General features: G+C 38.2%; 1 protein-coding gene across 2 annotated transcripts in view; it reads right to left on the reverse strand.

Moving 5' to 3' along the window:
- The window catches only part of LOC114036268 (cytochrome P450 2J2-like), a 40,532-nt gene extending 25,611 nt beyond the window's left edge, over positions 1-14,921 (reverse strand). Inside the window, exons 1-4 of one of the 2 annotated variants that reach the window (XM_027852712.1) lie at positions 14,660-14,921; positions 11,606-11,768; positions 3,377-3,526; positions 2,530-2,690 (exon numbers count right to left, since the gene is read on the reverse strand). In XM_027852712.1, coding sequence (XP_027708513.1) covers positions 2,530-2,690; positions 3,377-3,526; positions 11,606-11,768; positions 14,660-14,872 — 687 coding nt within the window. In that variant the 5' untranslated portion in view covers positions 14,873-14,921. The remainder of the gene's footprint in view (positions 1-2,529; positions 2,691-3,376; positions 3,527-11,605; positions 11,769-14,659) is intronic. The other variant, XM_027852713.1, reaches the window with a different exon arrangement.
- Positions 14,922-15,954: the final 1,033 nt, after the last annotated feature.

The following is a 15,954-nucleotide window of genomic DNA, read 5'->3' on the forward strand; positions in this document are numbered from 1 at the left end:
ATAGATAGATAGATAGATAGATAGATAGATAGATAGATAGATAGATAAATAGATACATAGATAGATAGATAGATAAATAGATAGATAGAGGGCACAGGGTGAGTTGAAGATGACGGGGTCATATCTGGAGAATAAAATTAAGGGGTGAGAGAGGATTATACTAGGAGAAGTAGAAAGGGAGAGGTAGAACAGGGTAAATTATCTCACAAAAAAAAACAGAAAATAAAAGCTCTTACAGTGGAGGGGAACAGGGGAAGGTGAGAGGGAATGAGTGAATCTTATTCTCATAGAATTTGACTTAAGGAGGGAATAACATACACACTCAATGGGATATGGAAATCTGTCTTACCCTACAGGAAAATGGGGCGGGAGGGACAAGAGAGTAGGGGGATGATAGAGAGGAGGGCAGATTGGGAAAGGGGGTAATCAGAAGCAAGTACTTCTTAGGAGGGTCAGAGTAAAAAGAAAGAATAGAATAAATGGGAGGGTGGGATAGGATTGAGGGAAATAGAGTTAGTTTTTCACAGCATGTCTACTATGGAAGTGTTTTGCATAACTGCACATATATAACCTACATTTAGTTGCTTGCCTTATCAATGAGGGTGGGTGGGGAGGGAGGAAGGGAGAAGATTTGAAACCCAAAGTTTTAAAAACACATGTCTAAAAAAAATGTTTTCACATGCAACTGGGAAATAAGAAATACAGGAAATGGGGTACAGAAATCCATCCTGCCCTACAGGAAAATTGAAGGGGAAGGGGACAAGAGAAGGGGGGAGAGAGATAGAAGGGAAGGCAGACCAGGGAAAGGGGTAATCAGAATGCATGCCATCTTGGAGTGGGGGAGGGGCGAGATGGGGTGAAAATTTGGAACTCAAAATCTTGTGGAAATAAATGTTGAAAACAAAAAATAAATAAAAATAAATATAAAAAAACCATAAAAAACAAAAAAGGAAAAAGGAAATACTTTGTTTTATTAAGCATTGCATTATTGCACCTTGCAAATATTGTATGTTTTTAATAAAAATTGTACAAATTAATAAAAAATGATGTCACTGATCTAGGCAGTCTCACAACCTGCAAAAAAGGAGTGGAGAAATCTTTTTAAAGAAACTAATAGTACTTGGGCCCCATATTTCCCTGTTAACACCATAGAATTCCCTTCTCTTGAATTTCCATTTTGTTCACTTTAGGGAAATGAAACCTCATCTTTTTTTACCTCTTTCCCTCATTTTCTTCTATGGCCAGACTCCTGAGGAGTTAAGTGAAATCATGAGCAAGATGGAGTTCTGGAGTAAGACCCAAAAAGACCTGAGTTAGAATTCTGCCTCACATGCTTATTAGCTGTGGGACCAGTCATTAATTTATCTCAGTCTTGGTTTCCTTATCTGAAAAATAGGGATATAATAACAAAAATCTCAAAGGGTCGTTATGAGGATGTAAAGAAATCAGTCTATCAACAAGCATTTAATAAACAGTTACTATGTGCCAGGCACTGTGATAAGTGTTAGGTATGCAAAAAAGGAGGGAAATGCCAGCCCCTGTCCTCAATTAGCTCACATTGTAGTGGGAGAGACGCCAGTGCATGCAAGAAATATGCAGAGTGATTGAAAGGCAATCTCAGAGGGGAGGGTGCTAGCAGATGGAGGGACAGAGAAAGACATCCTGAAGTAGGAGGTGAAATTTGAGCTGATTCTTGAAGGATGCCTCGAGGTGGAAATGAGCAGGGAGAGTATTCCAGGCATGAGGGACAGCCAGTGCAAAGGCACTGAGGTGGGAACTAATAAATATAAAGCTGTTCACTTAAATGTAAGCACTTAAATCCACGTCTCTCTGGTTGTGTCTCTTCTCTCTATCTCTCTCATTCTGTTTCTCTAGTTGTCTATCTATGTCTCTTCTCTTTCTCTGTGTGTGTGTGTGTGTGTGTATGTGTGTGTGTGTCTCTCACCCCCCCTCTCCTTTGCTTTCTTTCTTCCCTCCCTTGTTTCCCTCAAATTCTGCTCATGAGACAGCTTCTCCATGAAGCCTTTCCTAGTCTTCTTGGCTTCTAATGCAACCTCCACAAAAACTTTTCCCATTGTATTTATCTATTTGCATGTACAGTCACTTGAGCTCATGTTGTCTCCTCCAACAGAACATAAACTGCCTGAGGTCAGGGCTGTCATTTTTGTCATTGTATCCTCATCTCCTAGCACAGTACTTGGCACAAAGTAGGTGCTTAATAAATGCTTTTAAATTGATAATCTTGGTAAAGATCTCAGAAAAACTTAGAACCATACAGAAATTTGGTTAACGTGATTCAAAGATCACAGCATTCTTGAAAAGCATTGGGTCCCCCAGGCATGTCACTATTTATAAAAATCTTGTTTCTTTCCTCTCCTCTTTTCAGTCCTTTTTATTGCTTAGAGCAACTCACTCACAAGCTGACTCAGTTCCTGCCCACCTCTCACAGCCGTGTTTCTTTCCTATGGAGGAAGTAAAAGACCAAATTGAGGCCCAACCTGCCCTGTCCAGCAAGAGATCATCTGTTACCTGGCACTCCCATCTGGTTTCAAGCACTGTGACATCATCCAAACTCTTCAGAAGCTCCTGAAACTGAGAATCATGGTACTCAAAGCGATGCCCAAAAGTTATGGAGCAGATGATATTGGAAACAGCATTGTTGATCTGAAAGTGGGGGTCAAAGGGCTGTCCTGTTGACCAGAACAGAAAAGGGACAGATCACTGTTGATTTCACTCATGTTCTTTAAAAGAACCCAGCAGAGCTTTCTATCTTTTCTCCCAAACATTTTTTCCCACAACTTCCCTTGCCCCATACCTGCCATCACATATATGCTTTATTATTATTGTCCATAACCAGCTATTACTTAGATAGATGTGAGAAAAATAAAACAACATGCTCACTTTTTAATGTTTAGTTAAGACTTGGGATTTAATTGACATATTTTTTTCCACATAGGTTACCTGTTGCTTTGGGCAAATTATTTCTCTGTCTTTGCCTCCATGTATTCATCAATAAAATGAAGGGGTTGGATTAGATGAGCTCTGAGGGCCATTCTAGCCTCTATCTATGATTCTATATGTGATATATCATGTGCATAGAATTACAAAGGTGTGCCTATCTGTGTAATGGGCATGGGCACACATGTGCCTGTGTGTCCATAGATTGCTTACTGCCTCATTCCTTCCCAGAGGCAATGTTGGGTGTCTGGGGACCTTCCCAGGGCCTGGGGAGTGGGGCATTTTGTCTGTCCCTAGTCTAGGGATGTTCTCCTTCCCCTGCTCCTCCCATCCACAGTTACAGATTCTCTTTAATGATCCTTTGGATAAAAGGACAATCAGAAGCAATTGAAAATACCTCTGCCTGACCAGCGCTCACCTTCTTCTTCTCTGATAGCCTCAATGAGATACCTGGCCTCCTCCCGGATGCGATCTTCCAGGTTTTTCTTTCCCAAACCAAAGTTCCTTAATGTCATTAAGGCAAATCTTCTTTGCTGTCTCCACTCTTGGCCATTAGACATTACTAAGCCTAAATAATAATGATAATAACATATCAATATTTCAAAAGATCTGTAATGTTGCTGGTGTGTTTATTCTCTCTACCAGCAATGGAATTCAATTGAACAGGCACTTAAAAAACACCCAAACACTGTGCTGGGTATACAGATAGTAAGGGCTAGACAGTTTTTTCTCCCAAGGAACTCTCATACTAATTGGGGAAATAACACTTAAAGTATGACTGTACGACATACAGAAATACTTGGAAGTCCTAAAGACAAAGCAGAGGGAGATGTGAAGGCTCAGAGGTCTGCAAGTTCTATAAGCAGAACATGTTCCTTGGGGTACATACATATGAGTTTCTGATTTCCTTTCTGCTTTGGAGAAGACAGCTATGGATAGGATAGGAGTCCAAGTCCTAGTCTGGATGGCCTGATCCACTTTGAGTGACCCAAGTTATCTCATGCGGCCCTTGTTGACATCATTATTGTCATGGTCCAGGCAGGGTAGTGACGCCTTGGCACATGGGTACTGGATACGCCACAAGGAGGCTCATCGTCCTTCATTTTGCTCTATGTCATCGGGAACTGGTAAGGCCCCTCAACCTTGCTGACAGTGCAGTATTAAGCAGTCAACACCATTTTTCTCTACCCAAGAATGGGGGAGGGTTAGAAGAGGGACCTTGGGATATTCCTTTCCCAAGAAGTATCTTTTCTATGAAGAACTTTGGAACTGAGGCCTAGAGAGGGTAAGGGACTTACCCCAGGTCACACAGGTAGAACATGGCAGAACTGAGATTCAAAGTGAGACACTGAGATTCCACTGTCTGTGACCTTTTCATTATTTCTTTCTGTCTCATAAAAGTATGTTTTCTACTCTGACTGACTTCTTATGCACATCCCATGAAGGCACTACTTTCAGACTGGGAAAGACTTTTGGAATGTTGTAGTCACCACACTCCTTTAGACAACCCAAGCTTGGGGGCCCTAGGCTGAGATGCCTTCACCTTCTTGCCTCAAAGGCAGAGTATCTCCATGTTGACCTGATTTGTGAGTGGTTAATCTTCCTATGTCACCAGAGGTGAGTGTATTGGAAAAGATCAAATACTAGAAAGAGATAGTTTATAAGAGTGAAAAGATGCTGAAAAGATGATGGTACCCTATACAAAAGTTTTTTGTTTGTTTGTTTAGTTTAGTTTAGTTTTGTTTTTAAAGGAAAGAGGCAGAGAGATATGTCTGGGTCAAGACACATAACATGAAACTGTGGGATTTCATATTATACAATCTGATAGACATGTTCACCCCAGTAACCTGCCACAAGTCATAAGTTATTGTTAAGATCAGAAGAGAGAAGAGCTAGTAGAAAGGCAGCAGAATTGTATTGTTGATTTCATGTGGAAGAGAGAATGGCTTTTTTCTGCTTGGCTACCCAGGGCAAAACCAGGAGCAATCAGTGAAAGATGGAAGGAAGAGGACAGGATTTGGAGGGAAGGGCGAATTTCTGACCAGTTAAAATTGCCCTAGATTGTCGTGGGCTTCTTTGAAAGGTGGTGGGCTCCCCATCTTTGGAGGTCTTCAAGCAGAGTCTGGATGACCATTTGTTGGGAATGTTGAGAGTGGATCCCAATTCAGGTCTGTTCAGTCTTGGGCAGTTACTAAGATCTCTTATGTCTCTGAGATCCCATAATTATCTCAAATGTCAAAGTATGCACCCTAAGCTCTTTCACTCATTCATTCAAGAAGCATTTATTTGGGATTGAAGATGCACAAAGTCCTGCATTAAGTGATGATAGAGATACAGGCAGTGTTAGACTGGCTGAGCTGTAATGGAAATTGCATTTTCATCTTGTTGGGAAGGTAAGTAAGAAACTCTTCAATAAATGCATAAATATCAATCAACAAACCTTTATTATTATGTCTCTGGCACTGTGCTAAACATTGTTATGGATTATTATTATGAATTGATACATAAGTTCAAGACTAGTACAAAATTCCTTAATATCAGACACAGGAGAATTTATTATAGACAAGGGAAAGCTTCATGGAGAAGTTAAGTATGTGAACTGGTTCTTGAAATATTTCAAGAGGCTTCTATGCAATTATGATCTCAGACAGAGTTATGGATAAAATAGATTTAATTAAAAGAGATAAACAGGGTAACCACATTTTGATAGAAGGTACCATAAGCAATACTTAGCCTTTCAAGAGGCTAAGAAGGGAAGGACAATATTCCAACTGGAGGGCATAGCATGGAGTAAAGGCATAGTTCGTAAGCTAGAACTTTGGTCTTGGAATTAAGAAGACCTGGGTTTAAATTGTTGCTCTGATATTTATGAACTCTCAGCTTCAGTGACCTCATCTGTTAAATGGGGGGCGGGTGGTTGGACTGGGTAGCCTCTAAGTTTCCTTCCAACTCTAAATCAATGATTCTATGACTAGGCTGGGGGTGGAGGAGGTGCGTTTGGGAAACAGTGCCTATGTTAATTTGGATAAAGTATGGGGGACATGAACATGATGTGTCACAAATAAAGATGTAAAGATTGGCTGAAGGGCCATCAATAATGTGGTGAAGAATCACAGACTCTTAGAATGTTCAAACTGGAAGGATCCAGTCTGACAGTACCTAACTTTAATTAGCCCCTTACTATACCTGGCTGATCCTTCTACTCTGCACTTAATGACTCCCTATTAAAGTCTTTATAGTGACTTTTCCAAGTCTTTGCTTTCTCTTCACTACCACACCAAATGTATGGCTGATATCTAAGCCTCTTTCTTCTATAAGATGTTCTCCCATGGGTTTCAGTTCCATGTCTTCATTCCTTAAGTCATAAGAACATCAAATTCCCTCTTGTCTCAGTAATAGAATAGATATACCTACTCCATGCTAACTTCTTCATCTTTGTTCCCATCCACTCCCACCACCCTTCCCCAGTCACTTCCCACCACCTGTCCCCTCCAAGACTTGATCTATATAAAAATGAAAGAAACCCAATAAAATTTTGAAAACCAATTGGGAAAAAAGAGATACAATATCTTAAGGAAGCAAATAAGTCCTTGAAAACTAGAATTGGGAAGTGGAATCTAATAACATTATAAGACACCAAGAAATAATAAAACTAGAAAAAATAGAAGATAATCTGAAACATCTCTTTAACAAAACAATTAATCTGGATGACAGATTGAGGAGAAGTAATATAAGAATTGTCCATCTACCTGAAATTTATGATCAAAAAAAGAATCTAGTTATAATATTACAAGAAATTATTAAGGAAATTATTCTGAAGTTCTAGAACCAGAAGGTAAAGTAGAAATAGAAAGAATTCATTGATCAACAAAAGAAATCCCAAGAAGAAAACCTATAGGAATGTCATAGCCAAGTTTTAAAATTCCCAGGTTAAAGAGTAAACACAGAAATATATTCATATTGCAAAATATTGAAAACAATTTAAATACTGCAGAAAAGTAATCAGGATTTTACAAGATCTCACAATTTCTACACTAAAAGACCATAGGGCTTGGAATATTATATTTCAAAGAACAAAGCAGCTGGAGTTGCATCCAAGAATGACTTATCCAGAAAAGGTGAGTATAATCCTGAACAAAAAGTATATTTGATCAACCAGAAGACTTTCATATATTTATAACAGAAAGACCAGAATTCAATGGAAAATTAGATATAAAAGATCCAGAACAAATATAAGGAAATCATTAAAGACTTACTGTAAGACTCTGATTAAAGTCAAACTGTTTACTCATGACACATGAAAACATAATAATATTAGTATTTTTTGTTTTATGATTAGTAATAATACACTTAAAACTATTATCCTTATTGAGGTAGTTTGAAAGAGAAGTTGGGGCTGAATTGTTTATGATGAGGTGATTCTAAAAAAAATGAAGTTGGGTAGGAAAATGGTTACAGGAGAAAGTATCTAATAAAAATGGTGCATGAAAGGAAGAACTAATACAGAGAAAGCAGGTGGGGTTGGAGGGCTGATAATTTTGGAACCTTCCTCTCATCTGAGTTGAAGAGGAAACAATGCATACACATCTGAAGAGCTTTAGAAGTCTTATTAATTTCTAGAAAGTTGAGAAAACTGGGGAATAAGGTGAGGGAGAGACTTTTAAAAAGTTATATAGATTAAGATTAGGAAGGTTGGGTGAATAGACAAATGAGGGACTTTGAAAGGATGGCTAACAAAAGGAATAAGAGGTTAAGGGGAGAAGATGAGGTTATAGGGATTGGATAGAAAGAATGGCTGGGAAAGAAAATAGTAAAATAAGATGGAGGGAAATTCACAGATCGTAATTATAACTTTCAATGTGAATGGGATGAACTCACCCATTAAATGGAAACAGTAGAATGGATTAAAAATCAGAATCCTATGAGAGATACACAAACTGTTAAAATATCAACAATAAAACAAAAAATAACACGCTTATATCAATAGATGCAGAAAATGTTCTTGATAAAATATGTCATTTCTATTAAAAACACTTGAATGTATTAGTGTAAATTGATTTTTCCTTAAATTGATAAAAATCATTTATCTAAAACCATCAACAAGCATTATTTGGAATGGGACAAAACTAGAGGCCTTCCCAACGAGATCAGGTATGAAAGAAGGGTGCCCACTGTCACCAATATTATTCAGTATTGTGTTGTAAATCCTAGCAATAGCAATATAAGAAGAAAAAGAAATTGAAGGAATAAGAATAGGGAATGAGGTAATAAAACCATCTCCTTTTGCAGATGATATGACTGTATATGTGGAAAATCTCAAAAAGTCAACTAAAAATTTAGGTGAAATAATTCTTAATTTTAATAAACTAGCAAGATTTAAAGTAAATCCACATTAATCTTCAGTCTTCCTATGTATCACAAACAAAATTCTGCAAAAAGAGATAGTGAAAAAAAATGCCTTATTTAAAATAACTCTAGCCCAGGCCAAGTCCCACTTGGTCATTGTTTGGGCCCTGATTGGCTCAGAGTAAATGTAAATAGCAATTGTTTCTGTTTTGGCTGGAAACTCTGAGGGTCTTCCTGACTGATTCTTTCTTTTTTTTGACTAGGTAAAGATGTCATTCCCTGCCTCATTTCTTACCTAGCCTTAATCACTGAATGAGTATTGCCTCAGTCAAACTGAGACCTGTTAAAGACCTTAGCTGGAAAAGGGCAAGGCTTCTCACTGCATTTGGGTCCATCTCCAGTCATCCTGATCTATATTTCATCACTAGATCCAGATTGGTCTGGAGGAGAAAGTGAGGCTGGTGACTTTGCACAGCACTCCCTCACTTAAATCTAATTCAGTTGCATGTCATGGCATCACCTCCCTGATGTCATTGTCCTCTTTGAGAATGAAGGACAATGATAACAGCAGACAGTGTAAAATACCTAGGAGTCCACTTGCCAAAAAATGCAGGAATTATAGAAACAAAACAATACAAAACTTTTTATACAAATAAAATCAGATTTAAATAACTAGAGAGATGAATTGTTCATCAGTAGGCTGGGCCAATGCAATAAAAATGAAAATTTTACCCAAAATAATTTCCATATTTAATGCCATCTCAATTAAATTACCCAAAAATGTTTTGCTGAATTACAAATAAATCATAACAAAATTTATTTGGAAAAACAAAAAGTCAAGGGTATCAAGGGAAATAATGAAACAAAAGTGTGAAGGAGGAAAGTTTAGCAATACCAGATCTTAAACTGTATTGCAAGGCAGTAATTATTAAAACTATCTGGTACTGGCTGGCCAGCAGAAAGGTAAATCAATGGAATAGAGTTAACATACAATTTACAGCAGCAAATAACACATAGAAACTTGAATTTGACAAGTGTAAAGACTTCAGATCTTGGGAGAAGAGTTCTTTATTTGTTAAAAATTGTTGGGAAAATTGGAAAGTAGTATGGCAGAAACTGATTATGGACCAGTATTTCACACCATTTACCAAGATAAGGTCAAAATGGATATATTACCTAGATAAAAAGAGAAATTTTACAAGAAAATTAGAAGCACATGGAAGATATTACTTATCAGACTAATGGATAGGTGAATAATTTGTGAATAAAAAAGAGATAAAAAGTAAAATAAAAATGGATAATTTTGATTACATTAAATTAAAAAGTTTAGTTCAAGAAAAATGTAGCCATGATCAAGAGGGATGCAGAAAATTGGGGAAAATTTTATAGATATTTTATCAGACAAAGGTCTCATATCTAAAATATGATAAATGGTCAAAAGATGTGAACATGCAGTTTTCAATGAAGAAATCAAAACAAGTTATAGTCACAGGAAAAATGTTCTAAATCAATATTGGTTGACAAATGCAACCTTGAGATATCATTTTACACCTACCAGATTGACTAACATGACTGAAGGGGATGACAACTGGTGTTGCAAGGTATGTGGAAGAATTATAACACTGATTCATCATTAGTGGAATTGTGAATTGATCCAAATATTTTGGAGAGCAATCTGGAGTTATGCCCAAAGAGTTACTAAACTACCTATTCCCTTTGGCCCAGAAGTACTACTACTAGATTTATTTCCAAAGATGTTTAGAAAAAAGGGAAAGGAACCTATATGTTCTAAAATGTTTATAACAGCTCTCTTTGTGTTGACAAAAAAAAAACAACTGGAAACTGCAGGGAAGTCATCAATTGGCTGAACAAGTTGTAGTATGTGATTGTAATGAAATACTATCGTGTTATAAGAAATGATGAGCTCAATGACGTCAGCAAAAACATGGAAAAAGTTACATGAAATAATAAAGAGTGAAATGAGCAGAATCAAGAGAAGATCGTATATAGTAAGAGGAATATTGTTTTAAGAATGACTTTGACTGAAGCAGCTAGGTGGTGCAGTGCATAGAGCACTTGCCCTGCAGTCAGGAGGACTTGAGTTCAAATCCACCTTCAGACACATAATATTCACTAGCTGTGTGAATCTGGGCAAATTACCTAATCCAAATTGTCTCACCAAAAAAAAAATGACTTTGAGTGAATAAGTTATTTTGTCTATTATAAATGTGTAAATTAACTATAAAGGACATATGAAAAAAGACACTATCTGCATCCAGAGAAAGAAATAGTAAATAGAAGTATGGATAGAATAAATTTACAAATATGTATATATGCATATATATAATATATGTTTCTCATATATATATACACATTATATATGTATATATATATACACACACACATATATGGGAAGACTGGGACGGGAATAAAAAGAAAAGAAAGAGATTTCCATGACAATGTTGCTCTATATTTGAAAAGAATATTAAGTTGTACATAGTAGATTGGCAATTTCATGTGCAATCATCTTTTTTGTAGTACTGTATTATAGAAATGTTTGTTTGATTTCACAAATTAAAAATAAAGTAAATTTTAAAAATTTTAAATAAAACAAAATTGAAATAAGACTTTGACCTGCAACTTTGATTTTATTGTATTCCTCCAGATGTACCTGCACCATCATGTGGGTCAAAGGACCTAAAGACACAATCATAATCTCACAGAGTTTCAGAGTTGAAAGGGATCTCAGAGGTCATCCACTCTAACTTGGACCCAGCAAACAACACCAACAAAACATTCTGAACAGCTTTTGCTTGAAGACCTCCAATGGGGGGAATCCACATTCTCTGAGGAAAAACTATTTCACTTTTGGACAGCTCTGATGGTTAGGAAGTTTTTCCTAGCATCAACCCAAATTGTACTCTTCTGCAACCCTCACCCTTTGCTACTCGTTCTGGGGCCAAGATCTTTTTCTCCTAACAGGCCTTCACACACATGAAGACACAAGTCTTCTTGTCCTTAAGTTAAACATTCCAAACTCCTTCAACTGATCCTCCTATGGGATGGATTTGAACCCCATCATCCTCATTGCCCTCCACTTCAATCTTACTCTTCTTGCCCCACTCTCAGACGTGAAGGAAAGGAACTTCAAAGGACTAATTTTTTTTCTATCATATTTCTTCTAGTCACAAGATCTCTATAGTAGGTTGGAATTCTTCAGGAATGTTGAAATACAGGAGTCAAAGATGTCTTTCAAAGAATCCTGGAGATGAAAAGTATTTATCATACTTCAAAAACTCACCAAATGTTTTAAAGACACGGAAGTGGATAGGAATTTGGGGACGATCAATAAACACCTGGTCTTGGTTGACCAGGACCTCCTTGATCAGTGGCAATCCACTTACTGTCATGAAGGTAAGATTGCCACCATACGTGCAGAAAACATTTCCGTATTTTCTGGCAAGCTGAAAAAGAATGAGTTTGAATTGCAAATTTCCATTGCCTTTCAGGCTAATTTTATTCTGTAGTGTTATCAGATAACATTGCAGCAATGTGAAACATCAATTCCAATGTAGTGCACTTAATTCAGTCTGATCCAATTCCACTGAATTCAGTTCAGCTCACCCCAACAAACACTGAATCATCCAACTATGTCTTAACTGTGGTGCTAGGAGTTGAGCAGATAATCAAAAACACCAGTTTCTTCTCTTGAGGAATTGACATTGGAAGGAAATGATCTGCATAGATGCAAGTAAATACAGAATACATGCAAAAGAAATTCTAAGTAATTTCAGGAGAGACCAGCACCTGGGAGGGATCAGGAAGGCTTCCTGCAGGAGATGACTGAGTTTTGATGAAAATTTGAAATTCCAAAACATTTAGGGGAAGAGGCAGTATATTCCAGACTCTGAAGTGGCTGCTACATTTAAGGCAGCATGTTGGGCTAGGAATATACTACAAAAAAACCACACCAAAACAAAACAAAACAAAACAAACTCAGAGTTTAATATGTGGGTAAGACTTAGAGATCAACACTTGAATCATTAGTAAGTTCATTGGAGTAGGTAGAATGCAAGCTCTCAGAGGGCAGGGCAGTTATATTTTTGTTTTCTTAATCTCCAGCACTTAGCATAGTACCTGGAACTCAGCAAGTAATTATGAAATGCTTGTTAATTTATCTATTGATTGATTGATTGAGTCTTTCCCCCACTGACACCCATCAAAGCCCTTTCAAAACTCAATACGTGATCTTTGAGTGGGACTAGAGTAAGAATCAATCAGTGCTACTGGCAATATGGTCATGCACTTCTCTGAGCTAAGCAAGGCTTGTCCTCAGGTCACAGATCCCCTGAGAGTCTGTCACCACACTCTTGTCTGAAGCCATTACAGCTTGCTAGTGCCCAAGAATGCTGGTCTTCTGCTTCAAGGACCTCAGACAGTGAATGTCCTCGAGTTGATAGCATATGATGTCTATTTTCACAAGCCAGGGATATTTAGACATCAAAAAGAAAAAAAAAAGTGAGGTGAGGGGAGGGATTTGATAAGGGCTTATGACTTCTAATCTAATAAGATCTGGATTCAGATCTTACCTGTGTCCCCTATCAGGAACCAGTCACTGAACCTTATTCCAAGATTTAATTTCTGCATATGTAGTAGCTATCTCAAAGGGATGTGTTGAGGAGCAAATGGGATAATTCATGTAACGTTCTCTTCAAATGTGCAAGGGTGTTATCAATCTCACCTGGGAGGCAGGCGTAGTGCATAGAGACCCAGCATCAGCATCAGCATCAGCATCATAAAGACTCAAGTTCACATCTCACCCCTGACTCATGCCAGCTGTATGACTCTTGGTAAGGCACTTAATTTTTGTATGTCCCAGGAGGTCTCCAGAGGATTACTCCCAGATCTGTGCATGGCCCTGGGCTAACATTTTATCAAAGCCTCAAAGGCAGGCACAGATAGGGTGCTTATTCTATTTTGTAGTTAGGAAGGGTAGCTGGGTGATATAAGTCAACTAGAAAAATTTTGATGTGCTGTGGTTGGACTGAATGCAATAAGGTGAAATTCAAAAGGGATAGATATAAAGTCTCACACTCAGATACAAAAATCGATTTCACAAGTATATTTGCTCTGAAAAAAATCTGGGTCTTGACCATTTGTTTTTCTTTAAATTTTGATAACTGCATTTCATTATAATCAGTGTCCTTTATAATCCTATTTTAAGCATTTAAAACCATAGTTCTGAGGGAGTATCCGTTGCTATCACCAGACTGACTGACAGAGGGGTCCAGGACACAAAAAAGGTGAAACAGTGCTTATATAGAGGTTGAATAAACACTGTGCCTAATATGAGTCAGCAGTGAGATATGGCAAGCAAAAAAAAAAATTAGTCATTGTTAGTGTTTGGTGAACTTAAATTAAAGGAACATCATTATCGGGATGTTGGAAGTATAATAATAACACTCAGAATTGCCCAGTAAAGCAAGTGAACGTCAGAGAACTGACGCGACTTGTCCAAAGTCTCAAGATCAGAGTCATGGACCAAGGGTACTTAACTTCAGGGGTGTTTGAGTGTGTGTTGTGGCGTTCTTATTGTTATCATTGTCTCTTTGTTAGTCTGATGAATCCTACGGTTTCCTTCTCAGAAGAAAGTTTTTAAATACATAAAATAAAATATACAGGATTATAAAGGAAACCAAGTGTGTTAAAATAGTGATCAAAAAAACGTTTTTAACTAAAATTCAGTGGCCCCAGTGAAGTGCCTCTGATTCGAGAGTTCAAAGGGACCTCAGAGGCTGCGTATGCGATTTCTGCCAGTCAGTCTATTAATGAACATTTATTAAGTGCTTATTCTGTGCCACATACTGTGCTGAGTGTAGGGAATACAAAAAAGCAAAAGACAGTCTCTCAAGGAGCTCACCTATCACTTTATAGATATAATAATAATAATAATAAAGCTGATGTTTATATAATGCTTAATGTGTGATAATCTGTGCAAAGTACATTACAATTATTATCTCATTGGTTCAGAATCACAGAAACTGAGTCAGAAGGGACCTCAATGGCCATCTAATCCTGACCACATACAAAAGTTAACTCCACAATAATACACCCTACAAGTGATGAGCGTATGACTTTCTCCAGGTCCCCCAAGTAGAAAGGGGGATCTGAACCAAAGTCCTCTAAGCCCAAACAGATGTTCTTTCTATGGCAAGAGGCTGCTTCTCAGGTAGGGTCAGAGCAGGGAAAGACACCCAGATTTCTGGCTGCCCAATCAAGCACATTCCCCAGGGCCCTAGTTCCCATGTCCCCCCTCACAGCCAGTGGATTCTCACCTTCCCATCTCACTCCTTACCTTTTGCATGGCAATTTGGGGATTTTTCAAGTCCATCTGGAAGAAGTTGCCCAATATTGGCAGCTCAGGAGGGCCAGGGGGGTAGTTGCGATACTGCCTCCTTCTCTGCAGATACTGTGTCAGAATCAGGAGGATGGCAGAGAGGATAAGCAGAGTCTGCAGGGGGATTCTTTCCCAAAGGGAGGGGAGCATGGTTCCCAGAGAGAGCTGCATCTTTTCAGAGCTCTGCCACCAAGACCAAACAAGCCAAGTTCCTTCTCCCTCTTCCTCTTCCTGCAGCAACAGCAGTAGCTCTGGGGGCACCAGGAGCAGTGTTCACGTGAGGGACAAAGCTCAAGCTGTGTTTGTCCCCTTGCAGCTGCTGCCTAGGCTGGCTTTATAGGACAGCAGTGAGAGCTCCAGGAAGTGCCAACCTCCCCTCTGTGCCCCAGCCCTCTGCCCTCTGCCAGGGCCCATGTCCTGGGAGCAAACACACCCTTCCTATCATCCCTACTCTCCCTCACCCCCACCAAAAAGAAGACTGGGCTTGTCTGCTGGGAACCAGAGAGACAACTTGGCCAGAGCAGCCTGGGAAGGCTCCACACACAGGCAAGCCAACTTAGTGCGGCCCAAATCATAGGGCTGGACCTTTGAGGCAAGAAGGGACCTCTTGTTTAGGAGAGTGGCAAGCTGAGGTTCAGGGAGGCCAGGAAACTGACAATGTCCCACAGCTCTTTGTAAGTTTCAGAGCCTTCACTGGAGCCCAACTCAGTTGGCTTCAAGTCAGTCCTCTTCTCCATAATATAAATGGTCTCCTAATGGGCTTGAGGACTAACATAGAAGAGCAATAAAGCTGGAATCCAGGGAACCTTGAGGGGTGTGTGGATAGATTTCAGTGGGTTTGTGAACTTGAATGGGAGAATATACTTTCAACTTCACAGGAATAATTAAAATAAAATTCCAATAGATTTGGAATAAATTGGGATAATTAGAATACAATTCTAACATAAGTGGAATAAACTAAAATAAAATTCCAATATAATTGGAATAATTGGAATAAAATTCTGATATAATTGGATTAAATTGTAATGATATTTCAATATAACTGAAGTAAAATTCCAATGTAACTAGAGAAAAAAAATTGGGATGACTGGAATAAAATTTCAATATAATTGGAATAAATAGGAATAATTCGAATGATTGGAATGAAATTCCAACATATTTCAATATAATTGGAATTTCATTTGTAATCCTACATATATTATTACATGCATTTCTTATTCTGAGAAAGGATCCATACCCGTTAGCTGCACAAG

Source organism: Vombatus ursinus, unplaced genomic scaffold (assembly GCF_900497805.2).
Source record: "Vombatus ursinus unplaced genomic scaffold, bare-nosed wombat genome assembly UNPS02009824.1, whole genome shotgun sequence".
Classification (NCBI taxonomy): Eukaryota; Metazoa; Chordata; class Mammalia; order Diprotodontia; family Vombatidae; genus Vombatus; species Vombatus ursinus.